General features: G+C 46.8%; 1 protein-coding gene across 1 annotated transcript in view; it reads left to right on the forward strand.

Annotated features, from left to right (window-relative positions):
• Positions 1-21,786, forward strand: part of RAB3GAP2 (RAB3 GTPase activating non-catalytic protein subunit 2) — a 74,546-nt gene that overhangs the window by 40,287 nt on the left and 12,473 nt on the right. The window contains exons 9-22 of the mRNA XM_056110840.1: positions 805-903; positions 4,830-4,978; positions 5,847-5,926; positions 6,050-6,139; positions 6,864-7,003; positions 7,493-7,709; positions 8,416-8,559; positions 8,774-8,856; positions 9,334-9,398; positions 11,311-11,401; positions 14,136-14,263; positions 16,836-17,049; positions 17,402-17,499; positions 20,996-21,101. Coding sequence (XP_055966815.1) covers positions 805-903; positions 4,830-4,978; positions 5,847-5,926; positions 6,050-6,139; positions 6,864-7,003; positions 7,493-7,709; positions 8,416-8,559; positions 8,774-8,856; positions 9,334-9,398; positions 11,311-11,401; positions 14,136-14,263; positions 16,836-17,049; positions 17,402-17,499; positions 20,996-21,101 — 1,704 coding nt within the window. The remainder of the gene's footprint in view (positions 1-804; positions 904-4,829; positions 4,979-5,846; positions 5,927-6,049; positions 6,140-6,863; positions 7,004-7,492; positions 7,710-8,415; positions 8,560-8,773; positions 8,857-9,333; positions 9,399-11,310; positions 11,402-14,135; positions 14,264-16,835; positions 17,050-17,401; positions 17,500-20,995; positions 21,102-21,786) is intronic.

The following is a 21,786-nucleotide window of genomic DNA, read 5'->3' on the forward strand; positions in this document are numbered from 1 at the left end:
AGCATTCAGCAGGATTCTGATGTACAGTCTGAGGATTTTCTGTCAATGGGCCAAAGTGCGTGCATGTGGCACCTCTCCCATTGTAGTGGCATTCTGTCCCTTCTCTCAGGCAGCACACTTGTTGCGAACACCGTTCTGTCCAGCCTGGCCATCACGTGGCCCAGAGAGCTTGCTGTGCCTGCAGTCCTGCCAGTCATGGACCATCTGCTCTTCAGTTTACCACTGTGTGGGCCACTGGCAGCTGCTCCTGGGAAATGTCAGTCCCAATAGGAGAAATTGCTTACTGTGGGGGAGGGGGTTGAGGGTGGGGGCTGCCATAATACTGTGGGAAGGGTGTTTGCCTTGCACTCAGCTGACCCAAGTTTGATCCCCGGCATCCCATATGGTTCCCCAAGTTCCTACCAGGAGTGATCCCTGAGTGCAGAGCCAGGAGTAAGCTCTGAGTATCTCTGGGTATGACCAAAAACAAAGCAAAACCAAAACAAGAAATTGCTTACTGAGCTTCAACTGTAGTTTGAATTCATCTTGATTTTTAGCAACAGTGTAGACTTAACAGTCTTCCTCGACTTCTGTGTCCCCACACCTCCTGTGAAAGCCAGCTTAACTCTTTCCGTGTTGGCATTGTGTGGACATTGCCTTGAGGTGAATATTTGTTGCTTTATGCCTTGTTTAGTACATTGCCTCGCCTCCTGATTAGTCATTGAATCTTAAAGTAATGAATCATGTTACAGTTTAAAATGAGTTTTTGTTAAAGCTTTATCCATGACAGTTAACTTTAAAATATCTAATTTTTCTCTTTAACAGCTGCAGCATCAGGCAATGAGAATATCCAACCACCACCATTAGCTTATAAGAAATGGGGACTACAAGATGTCGATACTATTGTTGACCATGCTAGTATTGGTAAGCATTATGAGAGTTCAGCTTTTATTTATTAATTTTTTTAATGGAATTTACTTTCATACTCTGAAGTATGTTCTTCATTAGAAATGTTTATTCTGGGCAGAGATATAGTTCAGGGAGTAAGTTGCCTTGCATGCATCTAACCTGAGTTCTGTCCCCAGCATCTCATGTAGGTCCCCTGAGCACTGTCAGAAGGAATTCATAAGTGCAGAGCCAGTAATAAACCCTGAGCCTCGCTGGGTGTGGCCCAAAAATAAAAATTTAAAAAAAAAAGTAAAGAAAAAAAGAAATGTTTGTTCTTTTGTGAAAAGAAAATTATTTTGTGTGTCATTTGAAAGTTAGCTCTGACTAATAAATCATCATAGGTTGAATTTCAAGAAATGGTAACTGTCACTGTCACTGTCCTCCCATTGTTCATCAATTTGCTCAAGCAGGCCCAGTAACATCTCCATTGTGTCACTTGTTACTGTGTTTGGCATATTCAATATGTCACGGGTAGCTTGCCAGGCTTTGCCGTGCGGGTGATATACTCTCGGTAGCTTTCCGGGCTCTCCGAGAGGGGCAAAGGAGTTGAACTTGGGTCGGCCATGTTGGCTGCTTGCAAGACAAACGCCCTGTCCTCTGTGCTATCGCTCCAGCCCATGAATGGTAACAGTTTTAATAATTTTATAGTTTTAAGTCACTTATCGTTTGACTCAGTTTTTCTGCAGAAAATTTTAATCCAAAGTGCCATATATATCAGTCTTCTAAAGAAGGAGATTTTGTAGACCAGCAAAATAGAGATAAAAATAGATTGTTTATGCAGCCAGCGTTTGAAGGCTCGTGATATCAGCCATCAAACACTATAGGTATCAGGAGAACAGAGACAAAGACTGAGTGTCTGCAAGTTGGCAATGGGGCAGGTCGGAAGAAAGTAGTGGGAACCCTTGCAGTGGCTGCTCTGGCAAGTGACTCAATTGTGGCGAGTGCAGAAAAGCCTCTGGCACTGTGAGAAGTGGGAGACGGTGGCCTTGATCTCAGATTGAGGGAATCAGTAGCCTTGGCCACTAGAGCAGGCACCAAGGAGATAGTCCAGGGAAGTGAAATTTCTTCATGCTCTGGAAAAAAAAACTGGGTGCCAAGAAGAGGTGACGAGAGCCAGGCCAAATCCATGGAAAAGAATCGTGTAGCCACTGGCCTCTGAGCACAAGGTTATTACCACATGGCCTGTTGGAAGAATCAGTCAGGCAGAGATTTGAAGTAACAAAAAAATCTTCTGGAGAAGTTATTTCTCCTGCCATTCCCCTGCTTGATAATAATTGATAGTAATTGATACTTGATACTCCCTTGATAGTAATTCCTAGTTAATGCAGCCAGTGACTGCCCACCTCTGGCTACACCAGCTAGTCTGTTCCTGTACCAGGTACAGGCCACATAGTAACACCTGCCAAGTTATTACTCTGCACGATCTTCTAAATAAAACCTGGGTTTTTATTTGCATTTGGGGAAATGGGTGCTGAAGTCCCCCTTTATGTGAACTTGGCCTCTCAGCAAGAGGAAAGTGTGTAAACTCACACAAAGAGGGGGCACGGCACCCAACTCAGCGGCCCAACTCACCCAACATCTCTCCCGCTGCCTGCGTTCCGTAGTCTCACCCTTCTCCCACCCCGGAGAGGTCGATGGCGATGGTCAGGCAGAGGAAGGAACGAGGGCCAGGCTGGTAGGTATTAGTCGTAGTTTATTCTGATTCTCTCCTCATCTCTCCTTCTGTCTCTGCCCCCATTCTTCCTCCCCCAGCTACTTCATTCTCCTTCTCCATTCCCCTTCATCCTCCTTCTCTGGAGTCTGGGTTCTGATCCTCTCTGAACTCTCTTCTTCCTTCTCCCCAGCCCGCTCCTACAGTACAGTTAAATCCTCTCTCCGTGAGGAATTGGGGAAACAATTAGGTGCGGTCGCAATCAATAGGAGTAGAAATCTTAGCCTCAGGGAAGACCGCTCCTAGGACAGATCCTTCCTCAGCAGGAGGACCCACCCTAGAGCAGAATCCCATGGGCGTGCCTCTCCTCTCCTTGTCCAACAAGCATACAAGAATATAATATAAATCATTTTGTATGGATGCAGTAAGAAATATATTAAACTTATAGAATTGCTCTCCTAGGGCCATCTCAATCTCAGACTATGGTGCTCAGGCCAGATAGTCTTTCCCACCCCTGGCAGGATCCTAGTCTTGTCGTTACCTTGGATCATGACAGCATTTGTCCATGATCAAACTCTTAACTTAGTTAAGAATCGTGGCACTTTGGCCTGGCCCATTTCGCTGCCAGGGTAGCTCACCGCTTGCCCTGGGTCCATTCAGTCCCTCGTCGGGACCCTGCTTTGGGGTGTTAGGAACTAAGGGCAACTGAGGCTAAGTCGAGAAAGCAGATGCCCGGGAGTGAATAATATTCAAGGCCAATCAAATCCTAAGTTACAAAGCATAATGTTAACGGTCTTCCTGTATCTATACAAAAAGGATATTACCTTAAGGTAAACTATTCATAAGGCATAAGGAGAGGAGAAAGGCAATATTTCACTCATACATATAAAATCATAGATTTCTGGGAAACTGATCTTACAAATTAACAAAGTCTGATTAAGGGGAAAGCTGATTAACTGAGTGGGAAGGAGAGCATAGGGAAGACTGTTTACATGTTTACATGTAAACACAATGGAAGTGGAAGTGCTTCAGGAGCACTGTGATGGGTGTAACCAGATTGATGGGTGTAACCAGATTAATGGGTGTAACCAGATAAAACCTAAGCTTCTTGAAGGACAAAGCAATGTTACCCAACAGAAAGAGCAGCTTCTCTCATTTTACCGATCCACATCTTAGCCTATGTTACCTCCTTTAGGACCTGCTGAGATCCCAGAGTTAAGGCACCTGATTTTTCCCACAGGAGATTTTACCATGTCTGTTCCTCTGGTCATGCCTTCATGATGGGGTGTGTCTTTCTTGAAGGAAACATCTCCGTTTGGTCTTCGCCCAAATTTCTGGCAATGGTTGCTGGACTCAGTTGGTTCCTGGCTGGGCTTTCACAGCTGTGATGCCCCCAGGAACTGTGTCTCTCTCTGCCAGGGTCAGCTGACTGGATCACCTAACTGCCTTGCTCTATCTCTGGAAGAAAACATTTCATGCTCTTTCTGTTTCCTTCTCCCATCTCCAGACTCTTCTCTCCACCTCTCTGCTGCCCTGACCCTCTCCTCAGCCTTAGCCTTGCTCGTTTGTTTGTTTGTTAGGGGCTACACCTGATGAGTGTGTGTTACTCCGGGCATACTCTGGACTCCGGGCTTACTTCTGACCCTGTGCTCAGTGATAGAATTGGGGTCTGTCTTGCAAGGCAGATCTTAACCCCTGTACTATCCCTCCAGACCTTGCTCTTCTTTCTTGACCAAAGCTCCAGGCCTTCCATGAGCCCACAGGCCTGACATTGCCTGGAATGGTCCCTCTCTTGCCCTGTCTCCTCCGCACACTGCCCCTTGGCCTTTGCATATGAACTTCAGGTCTCCGTGGGAAGCCTAAGCACCCTCCACTTTACATCGCTGTTACTCACAGGGCATGGGCGTCAGTCTGTGTGCTCTTGCTCTTAAAGGATCAAGGAGAAGTTATTTCATTGCTTTCTGAACAACAGAGTATGTTTTTTGTGAAGAGAACCTTTTTGGTGGGGGCATAGATTATTCCATACCTGGAACACTGTGTAGCAGGACTTGATAGGAAACCTTTCAAATGTAGGTGGTTGGTTTTTTATTTGTGTAGAAGGTACAGCTTGAAGGATGTACTGATGGCCAAATGTATAGTCTGTGATATTTTGAAGTTATTCAAATGACTGGTTAGACTGAATATGTAGCATGAAGTTTAGAGGGGGAAATCATGAAAAAGGCCCAGATCACGTGTTGCTGTTTCTCATTAGGTATTATGACTCTGACCCCTTTTGATCAAATGAAGACTGCTTCCAACATCGGTGGCTATAATGCAGCCATCAAGAATAGCCTGCCCGCCATGTCTCAGTATATCACCGTCGGCTCCAACCCATTCACGGGCTTCTTCTATGCCTTAGAGGTAAGGCTGTCATTACTCTGGCAGGTCTTGAACCACTGTGGTTGTTCCACCTGCACACAGATGGGTATGGAGGAGAGATGACACAGTTCTGCTTCCTAGGTTCGAGGTCATTCTGCACTCAGTTTCCCCTAAGCATCTTTAGATTGATAGACTACGTGCCAAATTCAGTGTGAGAAAACTTGTTTTTCCTTGCCCTGAGTTCTCGGACAGTCAGGCTGTCTTTTCACATGGACGTCCGCATGTGCCCTCCAGGCCGGTCAGTGCTGCAGCAGCCCGGGCACCTGAGCGTGAGGGTGGAAGGGCCAAGCAGGCTGCAATGAGAGTGGCTGAAGTGGTAGAAACTGCTTCTGAAATAGGGGAAAGTCAGGTGTCAAATTGGGCAGCTCTATTTCTCACTTTTAAAGCAACCTTGAATTTGTCCGTACTTCCTTATTATTATTATTATTATTATTATAAAATCATGTTCAAGAGGGAGAAGGGCCAGTTGTGTGGAGATGACAACTCCACTCTGGGGGTTGCCCCCGAACCAAGAGGGCAAAAGAGAGAGCTGCATTATTGCCATCTTAATGCCCTACTGTGATTTTTCATTCAATTGAATTAAAGCTAAAAGAGGCAAATCCAGAAGATGAAACAGGCCGCTGGTGAGTTGGCCTCTGAACTCTGTGCAGGAGCCTGCGGTGACATCGCTGATGTCCACCCTCACATTTTCCTTGTGTGGTCTGAGAGAAACTGATTTTGTCTTGCCTGCTAGTCCAGTCTCCACAGCTTTTCAGAACCTTTTGAACTAAGCCCACTGTCAAAAGTCTGAGCACGCTTTCTGTCTCCGTCTGTCAGTGGTTGAGTTCCCTCTCCCATATTCTCTCTCCAGGGCAGCACACAGCCTCTGCTGTCTCACGTGGCACTCGCCGTTGCAAGCAAACTCACTTCTGCTCTGTTTAATGCTGCCAGGTAATCACACAACAGATGAAAACAGTCTCATTTTTATGAATATCGTTTTCATTGATCTTTTAGTAGTCTGTCCTCTGCAGCTCCGGAGGTCTCTGTTCTATTCCAAATTCTCTTGCTTTTCAGTGGTTGGCTTGGCTGGAAGAGTAAGCACGAAGAAGAAACCTTTCAGAAGCAGAAACCCAAGGTGGAACCAGCCACCCCGTTAGCTGTGAGGCAAGTGTGTCTCCCCGCCCCACCTCAGTGCCAGAGAGACATAGTTATTTCCCCGTGTGCCGTGCAGAGCTGGTTTGTCCAGCTCGTTGCATCAGTGGCACCTCTGAAAATCATTGGTGTGGACTATTTTTCCCACTGCAGCATAAATGAAGGCTATAATGCAGTGGTTCTTGACTGTCTACTTGCATTCTGTCTCCCTGTCATTTAAAAGTGCTCCATATGTGTTTGTTGTGTGCTTTGTCGCAAGTGTCCATCTACCTAGCTGAAATGCTGGAAAACTTCTTTGACCGTGACTTTTTCTCTTTAAAATGTATGATGTAGAGTGAAGTATCTGTTTGTATGTAAACCACTAGACCCAACTCCAAGTCAGCATGGGACTCAGACTACAGCAACTAAACTTTAAAATGTCGGGCCTGAGTGATAGCACAGTGGGGAGAGCATTTGCTTTACATGCAGCTAGCTCTCTTGTTTAATCCCCAGCACTGTGCATGTTCTTAAGCACAAAGCCAGGAGTAACCCCTGGGCACTGCTGGGTGTGTCCCCCGAGTTTTTTAAAACATCTATCACAAATATCAGGTATGGCTAATTAATAGACTACTAATTTATTAAGGGTATTACTTCATTATATTAAAACAAACTCATCCTATTTTGTTTTATATAGTTAATTATTTTAGATGTATTTCTAGATTGGAATCCAAATTTCTCATTTTGTTTTAAATCTTAGGTTTGGGCTTCCTGATTCGAGACGCCTCGGTGAAAGTATCTGTTTGTCTCCCTGTAACACACTGGCAGCAGTAACAGATGATTTTGGCAGAGTTATTTTATTAGACGTATCCCGAGGGATTGCAATACGCATGTGGAAAGGTACTTTTTCCAGAACTTAAGAAAAGAATCAGTTTGCCTGTTCACCAATTAGCTCCTGACTGATGATACTATTTAATCCTTTGTTTATGCTTGCTTTTTTTAAAAAAAAGAAAGAGAAGCCATGAACTGGGTACTGGGGATCAAGCCCAGGACCTCACACATATGATGCTGGTGCCTGACCAGTCGAGCTCATCCCCTGCCCGGACTGAGGTGTCGGTTTTTGAAACAGCGGGAAGGGATCCCAAATGGGGAACCCTGAATGCTAAAGTTACTTCTTTCATTTTCAAAGGAAGAAAGTGACTGGAGGCAAATACAGCAGAGTATTTAGGTCTGATAGGAAGGTGGTTGGTTTAGTATTTATTAAAATTGTTTTCTGTCCAAGAAAAAAGATCAAGAACTTCCCTGGCTTTTCTCACCTCTTGTTAAAATACCCCCGAGTCTGTGAGAAGGTGACCCAGACCTGACCGGTTAACTCCTTCCCGCCTCCAGGGTACCGAGATGCCCAGGTGGGCTGGATCCAGGTTGTGGAGGACCTGCACGAGAGAGTGCCCGACAGAGCTGACCTCTCCCCCTTCGGGAGTACCCAGGGCCCAAGTCGCGTGGCCCAGTTTCTTGTCATCTACGCCCCGCGGCGGGGGATTCTGGAAGTGTGGAACACACAGCAGGGGCCCCGGGTTGGCGCCTTCAACGTGGGGAAGCACTGCAGGTGAGCCGCAGCGCCAGCATCGACGGCCGGGAGAGCCTGCAGCGGGAAGGAACGCTGGCACCAGAGCCGCACACCGGACACGTGTTCCTGAGAGTCTTGTGCTCGTCCTGCTTCTGCCGTGCTCCCCGTCCTGCTTCACCCGTGCTCCCGATCTCGCTTCTGCTGTGCTCCCCATCCTGCTTCTGCTGTGCTCTGTCCTGGGTCTCTTATGTGTGCCTGAATTTTGACTAGGGAGCGAGTATTGAGTAACGAAACCTTCCTGCAGAGGCCGTGGTGCTGCTGCTCATGGAAGCTGGCTTTGGTGGCTGGGGAAATGCAGAGCGGCAGAGCACTAGACCTTGAGCGTGTGCGGCCTGGATTCTGATACCTGGCTCCACAAACAGTACATGTAACAGTTGACTTTGGTGACGCCTCTGCCCGGTGTCTGTCGGGGCAAAGTCAAGGTCCCTTCAGGCTTTCCTTGGGGATGATGTTCAGAAGGCAAATGCCTTGTTGTGATAACACACAGACCTAGTGGAGTTTGTTAAGTTTTCTGGTGTTTTTTAGTGAAGTCAAACTCAACAGTCTTGCTTTAGTTGGGTTTTTGGTATTTCCAAAATCGCCCTTATTAATGCTCCTGATCTGAATGATAGTGTAGGGTTCCTAAGCTCTGATAAAAGCACCCTTTGGCATTTCTTCTCTCTCTCATATGCTTTTACTTCTTTAGGCTTCTGTATCCTGGCTACAAAATCATGGGCTTAAATAACGTTACCAGCCAGAGTTGGCAGCCTCAGACACACCAGATCTGTCTGGTGGACCCAGTGTGTGGGAGTGTGAAGACCGTGATCGTCCCTTTCCACTTAGCCCTGAGGTAAGGCTGGGGCTCGCTCCCCTGGAGTTCCCCCTGAATGTGCGTCTCTGTTACTGTTTCTCAGAACTGCTGCCTGTCCTTGGTCCTTTCCTGTGAGCCTGAGATCTTTAATAGTAACCAGGAAGCGTAGAAAGGAAAAAAATTGGAGCTTTTTGGAAGTAGAAGCAAAATCGTTTCACGTTCCTGTGGGCATTTGTTGTGTTTGTTGTTTTAGTGATAAGAAGAGTGAGCGCGCGAAGGACATGCACTTAGTGAAGAAACTTGCGGCCTTGCTGAAAGCAAAATCTCCCAATCTTGGTTGGTACCCTTAAGGAAAATGACAGAATGTGCTGTTATGTCATTTTAGAAGTTGCGAGGGTATTGTAAATGGAATAGTCTAGCATATTTATGAGCTCTTACGACTCCCTTTTGGAATGAGGTGAAGTACATGTACTTTTCATTGGATTTTTTTCTTGGAAGGATAAAATTATCCAGGAAGTATTAAAATTTATAACACTGAGGGCCAAAGAGATGACCGCTACCCCACTTCGCTCCCAGCCCTGCCCTGTCCACTGTGCTCCACTGGGAGCAACCTCTGAGCACAGAGCCAGGGGTAGCCCCAGCAGTGCTAGGGTGTTGGTTTGACTCCAACCCCCGCTGAAAAATAAAATAAAATGTGTGAAAATGAAAGAGTGTCAGGAAATGCAGAGATCCTGGTCATGTAAATTTGTGCCGATTTCTTTCAGAGTCAAGTTGACTTGTTAAAAAGTAAAAATTTTAATTCTCTCTCTCTAGATTTGGTTGAAAAAGAAATAAAGGAATTGATTCTTGATATTAAGTATCCTGCAACCAAAAAACAGGCAAGTGTATATATTACATGATATATTACATGATTGCTTATACTTACCACACATCCTCTGAAGAAAAGTGTTTGGTGTTTTGGGGTCACCCTGGGCAGTGTTCAGGCGTTCTTCTCTGCTCGTTCGTCACTCAGATACTGCACCCCACAGCACTCGGGAGTCTCTGGGTACTGCAGATCAAACCCGTATTGACTGTGGGCAGGCAGGCGCCTTTGCTGCTGTACTACTGTAGCTCCAGCCTGCAGAAAAGTATCGAGTGCAGAGCCAGGAAGAAAACCTGAGCACTGCTGGTTTGGCCCAAAAGCCAAAAACAAAAAGAAAAGAAAAGCATTTTTCTGATTCTTTGCAAATATGATGACTTGAGTCTCCTTGTCTGTTCTTTTCTCTGCTCTTGTGAAAGTGTAGAGGTGCCTGTTGTCTCCCTCATATATATATATATATATATATATATATCACTGTCACTACCCTCCCGTTGTTCATCGGTTTTCTCGAGCGGGCCCAGTAACATCTCCATTGTGACAATTGTTACTGTGTTTATCACAGGTAGCTTATATATATATATATATATATATATATATATATATATATTTTAATACATATAAATTTTTTAGAGCATGACAAAGCCATTCATGATTGGACTACAGTCATACAGTATTCCAACACCCATCCCTCCACCAGTGTACATTTCCCGTCACCAGTGTCTCCAGGTTCTCTCCCATTTCCCATCCCTCACCCCTGCCTGCCTCTGCGTCTTTGGCAGGTGCTTTTCCTCTTTCTCTCTCTCTCTCTCTCTCTCTCTCTCTCTCTCTCTCTCCCCCCCCCTCCCCCCCTTTTGGGCATTGTGGTTTCAAAATTTTTTTTACTTTTTTTTATTTTATAGAGTAGTTAACACTATTTGATCATATTTAATATTCAAACACAAATCCCACCATCATTACACCTTCCCACCATCATATTTTGAATGTTTCCATCCCAAACCCCAATCCCTGCCCAAATAATATATTTTATGTTGTTTATTCTGAAAAACTGCTGAGAACGCTACAAAAAAGTATCCTTAGAGGAAGAAGTGTGAAGATTGTTGTGTTTCACCCAGGGGCTACTAAACCCTTCTATAAGTCTGTAAAGAAAATATTTCCCTCTAAGACTGCTTGCCTCCTACTTGCACCCCATCACGTGTGGTGCAGTGCTCTTGAAGCGTGGGTGGGTATGTCTTGTGAAGCCGCATGGATGCGACTGCGCGGTCCAGGAACAGGGTCACTCCTGGCTGAGGCTCAGCCTGAGCATGTGGAGAGTGGCCATGAGCATGTGGTGGTTGATTTCTGGAGGTTTTCGGCTGCCTGGGCTGGGTCCCTTGGCACCTCTCTCTGTCTCGTAGTTAAGTGATCTTACCAGACACACCAGTGCCAGCCCGAGTTCCAGTGAGGAACAGTCAATGCGGGTGTATGGACCCTGCATTGGTGTTGTCGAAGCGCCTGGTGTCCTCCCAGCCCCCCGTTCCTAAGGGCCTGGGCTCCGGACCCAGTGCTTCCCTCGCTTGTTGTGCTTTGTCGTTCTGCACTTGGGGTGACATCTTTAGGATCTATCTGTGTCTCCCCACCTATTCCTGCTTCAGGGAGGGGAGCTGACGCACCTAGACCCTCTTGGGAACAGCTTGGTTCCTCCTGGTTCCCTGAGGCGCACAGTTTTGTGTCAGTTGTTTCCCTCTTGTCTCATTCTCCATGTGGTCTTTTGCCTAGAATGAAATGGCTTGAGTGTTCTTTACGGAGCCACTTTAATTCTTGGGTGTTTGTAAAAGAGTTTTCATATGGAGCGTCCCTCTGAAATTTGGGCAGGAAAAGAGGAGGCACAAAGAGAGAACTTACAACTCGATTGTTGCTTTCAACCTTTCAAATGGCTGAATCTTCTCTCCTAGGCTCTGGAAAGCATTTTGGCGAGTGATCGTTTACTGTTTTCCTGTCTAAGAAATATCACTCAGACTTTAATGGACACATTTAAAAACCAAGGTAACAGGATTTGTATGGATTGGAGATTGTGATCTGACTTCAAATTTTAGAAACGATTATAGAAGCCTGGTAAATGTTGACAGTTATATTTATAACCAAGCCAACTTAAGCTCGCTTGATAAACAAATGGTATTCTCTTTTGGGACTTTAATATCCAATTTGAGGTTCTTTTTTTTTTTTTCTGTACATACATAAACAGGGCTGGAGTGATAGCACCGCGGGTAGGGCGTTTGCCTTGCACATGGCCAACCCGGGTTCGATTCCTCTGTCCCTCTCGGAGAGCCCGGCAAGCTACTAAGAGTATCCCGCCTGCACAGCAGAGCCTGGCAAGCTCCCTGTGGCTTATTGGATATACCAAAAAAAAAAACAGTAACAAGTCTCACCATGGAGACATTACTGGTGCCTGTTGGAGCAAATGATGAACAGCAGGAGGACAATGTTACAGTGCAGTGCTACATACATAAACCAAATTTAGAATGTGTCCTTTAAAATGCAGGGTGCATTTTAAAAGGCATTCCTGTCTTGGGACAAGAGTGATAACACAGCAGGTAAGGCACTTGTCCTGTACGCAGCCAACCTGGGCACCTCATATGGTTTCCAGCACCCCACCAGGAGTGATTCCTAAGCATAGAGCCACGAGTATTTCCTGAGCACTGCTGGGTATGGGGAAAAAAAAAAAAAAAGAAAGAAAACCTAAACAAATAACATCATCCTATTTCTTAAGGCTTTAATAAACTATCACAATTTTTTTAATTTGCTTTTTGGGTCATACCTGGCTGTTCACAGGGGTTACTCCTGGCTCACACACTCAGGAATTACCCCTGGCAGTGCTCAGGGGATCGTATGGGATGCTGGGAATCGAACCCGGGTGGGCCACGTGCAAGGCAAACGCCCTACCCGCTGTGCTGTTGCTCCAACCCCACTCTCACAATTTATTAAGTAAATATGATCTTGCTCTGGCCTGCAAGCAAACCAAATGTACTCATAAATGAGACTTCTAAAAATGTCAGGTATTGGGCCGGAGAGATAGCACAGTGGGTAGGGTGTTTGCCTTGCATGTGGCCGACCCGGGTTCAATCCCTGGCATCCCATATGGTCCCCCAAGCACCGCCAGGAGTAATTCCTGAGTGCAAAGCCAGGAGTAACCCCTGAGCATTGCTGGGTGTGACCCAAAAAGCAAAAAAAAAAAAAAAAAGTCAGGTATTGACTATCTGACATTTTAGAATTTGAGTAGTGTTCAGATGACTATATCCTAAGTAAGAGTTTGTGCGGGTTTACAGTGTCTGCCCTTTTTATGGTGGAGGGGGGGGGAAATGGGTGGGGTTTTTAAAAATTTTTTTATTAGTGAATCACCATGAGGAACAGTTATAGACTTACAAACTTTCGTGCTTACGTTTCAGTCATACAGTGGTCGAGTACCTATCCCTCCACCAGTGCCCATTTTCCACCACCAATGGTCCCAGCATCCCTCCCATCACCCCCACCTCGTCCCTACCTGTTCCCTTCACCCCACCCTGCCTCTGTGTCAGGGCATTCCCTTTTGCTCTCTCTCTCTCTCTCTCTCTCCTTTTGGGTGTTGTGGTGTGCAGTAGAGGTATTAAGTGGCCACCATGTATGGTCTATACTCCACAGTTTAGAAGCTGGCCTCACATGCTGGGGGATAAGGCAGCTCAGTTAGAGAAGGGACCACCAAATAAAGGGTGTTAGGAGGGCCCGCTCGGGATGGGAGATGCGGGCTGGAAGCAGTGTCTGCCGTTTAAAGGAGGAATAATTATGTTAGATGTAAATATTTGTCATATAGGAATGTATTGGGATTTTCCTCTGAAAGATAGTTCAGCTCAGTACATCCTTTGCATGCAGGAGGCCCATGTTCAGCCCTCAGTACCCATGATCCCTGCGTATCACTGAGTGTGGCCCAGTCTCCCCGCCCCCCACCACTACCCCCAGGAAAAAGAAAGGAAAGGGAACCTGACTGATGGGGATGCGACGTGGGATTCAGCTTCCAGTCTCTTGCTGTAGTTTCAGTGAAGTCGGCTCTGCCCGAGCTCCCTGAGGACTGCTCTCTGCCCCCTGTTCTGAGCGTGAGCACCGTGGGCAGCATGGGGGAGTGTTCTCCCGTCTCTCTGCAGGGGGGTGCAGGCTTTGCACGCTGGAGTCCCGGGTTTCACACTGTGCTGTGTGATCCTGCCCCAGTGCTGCCTGGACAGACCACTGACCACTGCGGAGTGTGGCCAAGATGCACCCTGCTCCCAGGAACTCTGCCTCCAGACCACGTCTTTGGAGGCAGCTGGTTAGGGCCACACCCAGCCGTGCGCAGGGCTTGCTCCTGGCTCTGTGCTCAGGGATCACTCTTGATGGTGTTCAGGGAGCCATGTGGGGTCCTGGGGTTTCAAGAGGGATTGAACGCATGCCAGGCAAACACCTTCACACTTGGGCTGTCTCTCCAGCCCAAGACCATTTATTTCTGAATTTCAGTGTCAGACTACATTACAATACTTCTCTCTTTGTCTTCTTTTTTCCTTCCTATTTTGTAGAGAAACTTATTTCATTAAGTAGTTGAGACAGTTTGCCACAAGGAGAGAATCATCTTTACCTTCTTAATCTGTGACAGTTCAAGTGCCCTCAGTTAAATGTAACGGAGCCGCAGGGAGTCATGTGATATTAAATTTAATTTTCAAAAGGCATTACTTGAGTCTTCCTGGGTATTTCATGTATTTCTCTTTTTTTCTTTTAGAGCTGGAGTCTGTTGATGAAGGATTGCTACAATTTTGTGACAGTAAGCTGAAATTGCTCCATCTTTATGAGTCTGTAAATCAATTAAATTCCCTTGAGTTTCATTCAGACACACCATTTTCTGATAATGTAAGTAATCTCAATTTATGACATACAGAATAGTCTCTGTTTTGAAAACATTGTAATTAAAAGTTTTCTTTGATTAGATACAGAAATGAGGAATTTAAAAAATTGTGACACCCCCATCCCCCATTATACACAGACACAAAAAGAAAAAGAAGAGTTTTTTAAAATGTGAAGATATACTTTCTTTGCAAGCTCATTTGCTGAATTTTATGTGTCTGACTGCTAAATATTTATTATTTATGCTAGAATTTTATTTTTATTTTATTTTTTTAAAGATAAAGGTTTCTTTTTATTTTTAATTTTTTTTTGCTTTTTGGATCACAACCGGCAATGCACAGGGGGCATTTCTGGTTCTGCACTCAGGAATCACTCCTGGTGATGCTCAGGGGACCATATGGGATGCTGGGAATTGAACCTGGGTCGGCCAGGTGAAAAGCAAACACCCTACATGCTGTGCTATCACTCCAGCCCCAAATATAAAGTTTTATTGTATTACAAAAGAGATAAAGAATAAAAAAATTAGATGATATATTCTTTTTTTTCAGCATTTTTTTTTTCATTTTTTTATACTTCCATTTATTGCATCACCATGAGAGCAGTTACAAAACTTTCGGATTTAAGTCTCGGCCATACAATGAAACACCCGTACCTTCACCAGTGCCCATTCTCCACCACCAAAAACCCCAGTATACCCCCATCCCACACCCTCCCTCTACCTGTGGGGCAGATGATTTCCACATTACTCTCTTTCTACTTTGATTACGTTCAATATTTTGGTGCCATATCCACCATTATTATTTGGGATTTTACCCCAACACTCAGATCTGCAGAAAAGGCAACAGTAAACAATTTGTTTTCTATTGTTGGTTATGAATAACATATGATGTCGCATGGCTGCAGTAGTGACTGTACGATTTTGGAATTCTGAAATTTTAACACTTAAATCTAGAGGGATTTCTGCCAAAACCTGCTGGGTTCCGAGATTTGTTCCTGAGTCCCTGGGATCATTGCTGTTTAGCAGCTTGATCTGGAGCCAGAGAGGCCGTTCGTGGGCGATGACTTGGGGTCTTGTTGGGGTGGGGAGGACAGGATCGGCTCCACCCCCATCCCGTGAGGCCCAAAATGTCTCGTCACTGCAGGCCCAAACCTGACTGTCCAGTGGCCTCTGGAGGATGGTGGCCACTGGGCCGCCAGGGGGAACAGGCCAAGGCACGAAACCTATTCCCACCTGGGGTGGCCTAGCACTGGTAACCTACTGCAGGGACCGGACACATTTCTGCCAAAAGCTGCTGGGTTTCAAGATTTGTTTCTGATTCTCTGGGATCATGGCCATTAAGCAGTTCAATCAGGAACCAGAGAGGCCTTGCCTCCAATTATATTGCTGGGCTGGAGGTGGTTTGTAGGTGTGTCTCCCACATACCTAACTTTTGGCCGTTTAATTTCTTGGTAAACTTTGTCCCAAGTTTTTGGTGTCTGGCCAAAGGCACAGCAGCAATTTTGGGGTATCTGGAAGTCTGAAGGCGCCATCAGGCTGCTGATGCACTCACCTCACAGGTACAGATTGACCTGCTGGCAGCACCATAACCCCTATGCCAGAATTTTAATTGTTGGTACTTTACATTGCTCAGAATTGGTTTTTTCTCCATTTTTAAAAGAATTTAATATAAATGATAGTAAATGTTCTGTGTGTTTATTCTATGAAAAGTAATGGGACAGCACCGTCTCATCTTTATAGTAGTGACTGTCACTCATTTATGAGCCATGCTTCTCTAATGCTTGCTTTTTGCACAGGGAAATGAAATTTCTCTGAGTAGAGTTGAGAGAATACTCTTTTGTCTCATACTGCCGGGACCTTAGGCAGGGTCTCAGGCCTTCTCTTTGGGGGAAGTAGGGGCGCTTTGGGGCTACACCCAGTTTACTTCTGGCTCTGTGCTTAGGGGTCACTCCTGGTGGGGCTCCGAGGACCACATATGGTGCCAGCGATTGAATCTGGGTTGGCCCCATACAAGGCAAAAGGCCTTAACTCCCGTGCTGTCTCTCCAGAAGATTCTTATTTTAAATACTCATACATGAGTTGAAATTTTTTGAAGGGAAAAAAAAGAGATAATGGGAATAGCCTGTGCAAACTGACATATTTTTAATTGTTGGGATTATAGATAAGATTTTATTATATTTTGTAAATACTATAGCCATAAGTTAGTCACTACAAGACAAAGCTGTTTTTGGAGTTTTAATTTTTCTCTCTACCTCAGCAGTCAAGTCATTTTATGCAATAAAGTTCAGGTTGATTGAGTCTATCGCAGGGTCTCCTGGACGGTCACACATCCTTCGGTGCCTAAATTTTTTCATAAACATTCTTTGAAGGAACTTTCATAGCCCTTGTAGTCATATGTCATTTCAGGATTAGTTTATTCTTTTCAGATAAACTGCTCCTAAGTTCAAGAGTCAAGATTCAAGGAGAAATTGTCATCTCGGGTTCAGGGTCTTGCAGTTCGGATGATGGGGTTGACACTGATGGGGTAGATTCAAAGAAAGACACTTTGTCTATCCAGAACCTTTCCCTCCTGTTTTTAAGGACTTGGCAGCGTTACTAAGGCTTGATGAGAAAGAACTGTTCAAGCTCCAGGCATTATTGGAGAAATACAAGCGAGAGAACACCAGGACCACGGTTCGGTTTTCTGATCATGTGGATGGCACATTGCCTGCCAAAACATTCCTGGAATACTTGGAGTATGAGAAAGATGTTGTCAGCGTGAAGAAGATAAGTGAAGAGGAGTATGTGGCCTTAGGTGGGTGGAAGAAGGGACTGTCCTGTGAATCCTCCGTTTCCAGGGGAGGACTCACAGCATCTCCAGGATGTAGTTTGACCCCCCCCCCCCCCCACACACACACACACACACTCTGTATGTTTCTTCTGCTGGGCAGAGGTACAGAGGTGCTCTCGGTGTAGGTGCCATCTGAGTGGCCTGACTGGGTCTGCTCCAGGGACAGCATCGGACTGGGAGGTTTGCTCTCTGCTCTGTTCAGATGAGCAGATGGAGCTGTGCCTTTCCCTCTCGTGCCGAGCCGCTTCTTCGGGGACTGGCTTACAGTGTGTGAGCGTGTCTGAGGTGGTGAGCAGGTTCTGTTCTATCTCATCAGGCAGTTTCTTCTTCTGGAAGTGCTTGCATGGGGAGACCTCCACGGAGGACATGTGCCGGACCCTGGAGGCGGCGGGGCTCAGCCCGCAGCTGTTGCTGGTAAGCTTTCTCGTTGCCAGAGTCTTTCCCTCTTGCCCCTGTCTCCCCGAGGCGGTGGGCATTGTTGGCCATCGTCCAGAGTGTTTCACAGATGAATGAAAGCCTGTGCAGGACCAGAGGGATCTGGGGCCAGGCCTCAGCAGTCACAGTCTGTGCGTGCATGCGCGCGCGCACACACACACACACACACACAGAGAAACACAGATACATATACACATGCACAGAAACACAGATACTCAGCAGTAGAGGGCCTGAGGTCTATCTCGGCACAACACACACACACACACACACACACACAGACACTCAGCAGTAGAGGGCCTGAGTACCAGCACACACACACACACACACACACACACACACACACACAGAAACACAGATACATATACACATGCACAGAAACACAGATACTCAGCAGTAGAGGGCCTGAGGTCTATCTCGGCACAACACACACACACACACACACACACAGACACTCAGCAGTAGAGGGCCTGAGTACCAGCACACACACACACACACACACACACACACACACACACACACAGATACATATACACATGCACAGAAACACAGATACTCAGCAGTAGAGGGCCTGAGGTCTATCTCGGCACAACACACACACACACACACACACACACACACACACAGACACTCAGCAGTAGAGGGCCTGAGTACCAGCACACACACACACACACACACACACACACAGAAACACAGAAACACAGATACATATACACACACACAGAAACACAGATACTCAGTGGTAGAGGGACTGAGGTCTCTCTCGGCACAACACACACACATACACACACACACACACACACACACAAACACAGATATATACACACCCAGAAACACAGATACTCAGTGGTAGAGGGGCTGAGGTCTATCTCAGTACAAGACATACGCGCGTGCATGCGCGCGCACACACACACACACACACACACACACACACACATACTCCCCAAGAAGCCTGTCCTTTCTCACTCCTTGAATCCCAGCTTTTTAGTTTTTCGTTGCCTGTAGCTTAGAGCAGGCACACAAGAGTGGCACCCTCTCACACCCCTGCGCACACACTGTTTGTCGTCCTGCCTCTGGGAGTTGTTGGTTGTGTACTGTAGCACTCTCCTTGTAGACTTCATCTGACCTGCCCCTCTGGCAATTGTGGGAAACAGGCACCTGCAAAGCTAGGACAGGAATGTTCATTCTCGCAAGTTAATTTCCTTCACTTCTCCAATTTTCTATTTTCAGTTTTCAAAAATTATTTGTGCAAGTACATGAACTGGCAGCCCCACCTTTTTTTTTTTTTTTACATTCTTACATTTCCCTGTGTCTTTTATTTTTATTTATTTATTTATTTATTTTATTAGTGAAACACCATGAGGTACAGTTATAGACTTACAAATTTTGTGCTTGGGTTTCAGTTATACAATGATCAAGTACCCATCCCTCCACCAGTGCCCATCCTCCACCACCACGGGTCCCAGCATCCCTCCCACCCCCCATCCCCCCCGTCCTACCCTGCCTCTGTGGCAGGGCATTCCCCCTTGTTCTCTCTCTCTTCTTTTGGGTGCTGTGTTTTGCAAGAGAGGCATTGAGTGGCAATCATGTTTGGTCTATAGACTACTTTTAACATGCTTCTCCCACCCTGGGAGGGGCCTCACAACACCCTTTATTTGGTGCTCTCTTCTCTATCTGAGCTTCCCTTTCACCTAGCATGTGTGGCTGGCCTCCAAGTTATGGAGCAAAATTCCTGGTACTAATCTCAGCCATTCCTGGGTGCTAGTCTCCCTTTTTGTTGCTTTATGTTCCCCAGATGAATGCAATCTTTCTGTGTCTATCCCGCTCTTTCTGACTCATTTCGCTTAACATGATACTTTCCATGTAGTACCACTTGTATGTGAATTTCATGACTTAGTCTTTTCTAACAGCTACGTAGTACTCCATTGTGTAAATGTACCAAAGTTTCTTTAACCAGTCATCTGTTCTCGGGCACTCAGGTTTTTTCCAGATTCTGGCAGCCCCACCTTTTATTTTAGTTTTTTTGGAGGGGCCACATCTGGTGATACTCAGGGGTTACTTCTGGCTCTTCGGTCAAGATTACTCCTGGCGAGCTTGGGGAAACATGTGGGGAACCCTGAATCGAACCCCGTTTGGCTGTGTGCAAGGCAGTCACCCTACCTGCAGTGCTATTGCTCTGGCCCCACTTTTTATCTCTGAGTGAATCCTCTGAAGGTCAGCAGATACCAGGTACACACGTAGCCCCTGCTGGTAACTTTTGATTATCCCTGTCCTCTCTGTGCGGAGACTTGAAATCTTAACACACCTCCGAGTTAAGGAGGCACACTGATGCAGTTACCTTACACGACACAATGTCAGGTGTGTCTTTCTGAAAATGTGTTTCTCGCTCGACCAGTAAGGTGGCTCAAGAGAGCGAGCGCAGAGCTTAGCCTGCAGAGACCCGGCCCAGCCTTGCCCCCCAAGCATTACCAGGCATGGCTAACTGCAGACGAAAAAGCTGTTTTTCTCTCTCTCTCTCTCTCTCTCTCTCTCTCTCTCTCTCTCTCTCTCTCTCTCTCTCTCTCTTTTCCCTGATTGGGCAACACTCAGCAGTGCTCAGGACTTACTCCTGGCTTTGTGCTCAGGGATCACTCCTGGTGGGCTCGGGGACCATATGGGGTTCCAGGGATTGAACCCAGGTTAGCTACATGCAAGACTAGCACCCTCTCTTTAGTTTTATCACTCTGCCCCCTCAAACAGCTGCTTCTTAATATTTGCAATTGATTATTTTGTACCAGAAAGTTTGCTCAGCGGACTGGGGCATATGCTTGGTGTGCAGGAGGTCCCAGTGTGACCCTGAGCACCATTGGAGCAGCCCCTGGACACCTCCCACCCAGGCAGCTTGGACTTGGGTGTTCTGGTGGGCTCCCAAGCAGTGCTCTACAATTTTGGGGGTCCCCGCCCCGGTAATTCTCAGTGCAGCTGTCAGTTCAGTTCAGGGCCTACAGATTACATGCTTAGGCCTTGCCATGCTGGGTATCCCTAGACCGCGCCTGGTGGGGTTTGGGCGCCTCCAGGGCTTGGGGGAGCATTGAGCATCGAGCTGCAGGAATCGAGCCTGGGCTGAACAAGTGTGCCCTCAGCCCTGTGCTGTCTTGTGGCCCCCAAGTTTGAGTTTTCCATAGCAGTTCCCCAAGGCCACAGGAGGGCCGACTCACGGTTCTGCCTGCTCCCTCTCTCGTCCCGTGGTCTTGGCCAGCCGACCAGCTGTCACAGAACCTCTGCTGTAGCCTGGCCGCCTGTGTGCTGCGCCTCTGAGCAGAGACTGGAGCTGGGGGCAGTGCTTGGCCTCAGGACAAGGAATGGGCTCAGAGGCGGCTCCCCACATTCTGGGAGGGGACGCCGCAGCCCCAGGTGTGCGCCTGCGCTCGCGGCAGAACAAGAGGCATTTGCTGTTCTCGGGCGTCATCTGTGCTAACAGACTCTCCCTCTGGTCCAGTCTCTGCTCCTGAGTGTCTGGCTTTCGAAGGAAAAGGACATTTTGGATCAGCCGCAGTCTGTGTGCTGTCTTCACACGATGCTGTCCCTCCTGAGCAAGATGAAAGGTGAGACCTGGGGCTGTCCTTTTCCTCAGCTGCACGGCCTGGCGCTGTCCTGTCCCTTGGCTGAACGGCCTGGCGCTGACCTGGCCCCTTGCCCACATGGCCCTCTCATAATGGCTTCGTGTTTGCGGGAAGGAGAGGGATGCTCGATTCTCTGCACACACAGGAGCAGCATTGTACAAAATGTGCCATTGCGAGACCCTTTTCCGTATTAGTACAAACCTCTCAGTGACGTTGGAGTGTGTCTTAGAGGAGGGAATTCCTGTTGTGTGTCTTCTCAGAAACCCATGTGATGTGATCGTGCTTGTCCTTAACCTGGTGAGATCAATGCAATGAAAGGTCTTTGGAGGAGGCAAGCTGTGTCTTACTCTGGGCCTGATTAATCTGTTATATTAAAACATTTTGTAGTAGTATGCAGTGATATCCAGGAGTGAGGTGAACCTGTGGAATATACATGTTCTAAATATACATGTCTGAACAAAGCGGGTTGTAGATGTGTTCATCTGCTCACTCAGAAACATGTAGGGGGTTTATGTGTAACTATGTAACACGAGAATTTAGGCCTGCACTGCGTCTGCCGGGTTCCATCCCAGACACAATGGTGACACACACCGTCTGATCCCTGCATGTAGCCCTGGCCCCCACGCCCGTGGCCCCCCCAAGCGTTGGGCCCCAGCAGCTCTCACTG

This window comes from Sorex fumeus, unplaced genomic scaffold (assembly GCF_029834395.1).
Source record: "Sorex fumeus unplaced genomic scaffold, SorFum_2.1 ptg000010l, whole genome shotgun sequence".
Classification (NCBI taxonomy): Eukaryota; Metazoa; Chordata; class Mammalia; order Eulipotyphla; family Soricidae; genus Sorex; species Sorex fumeus.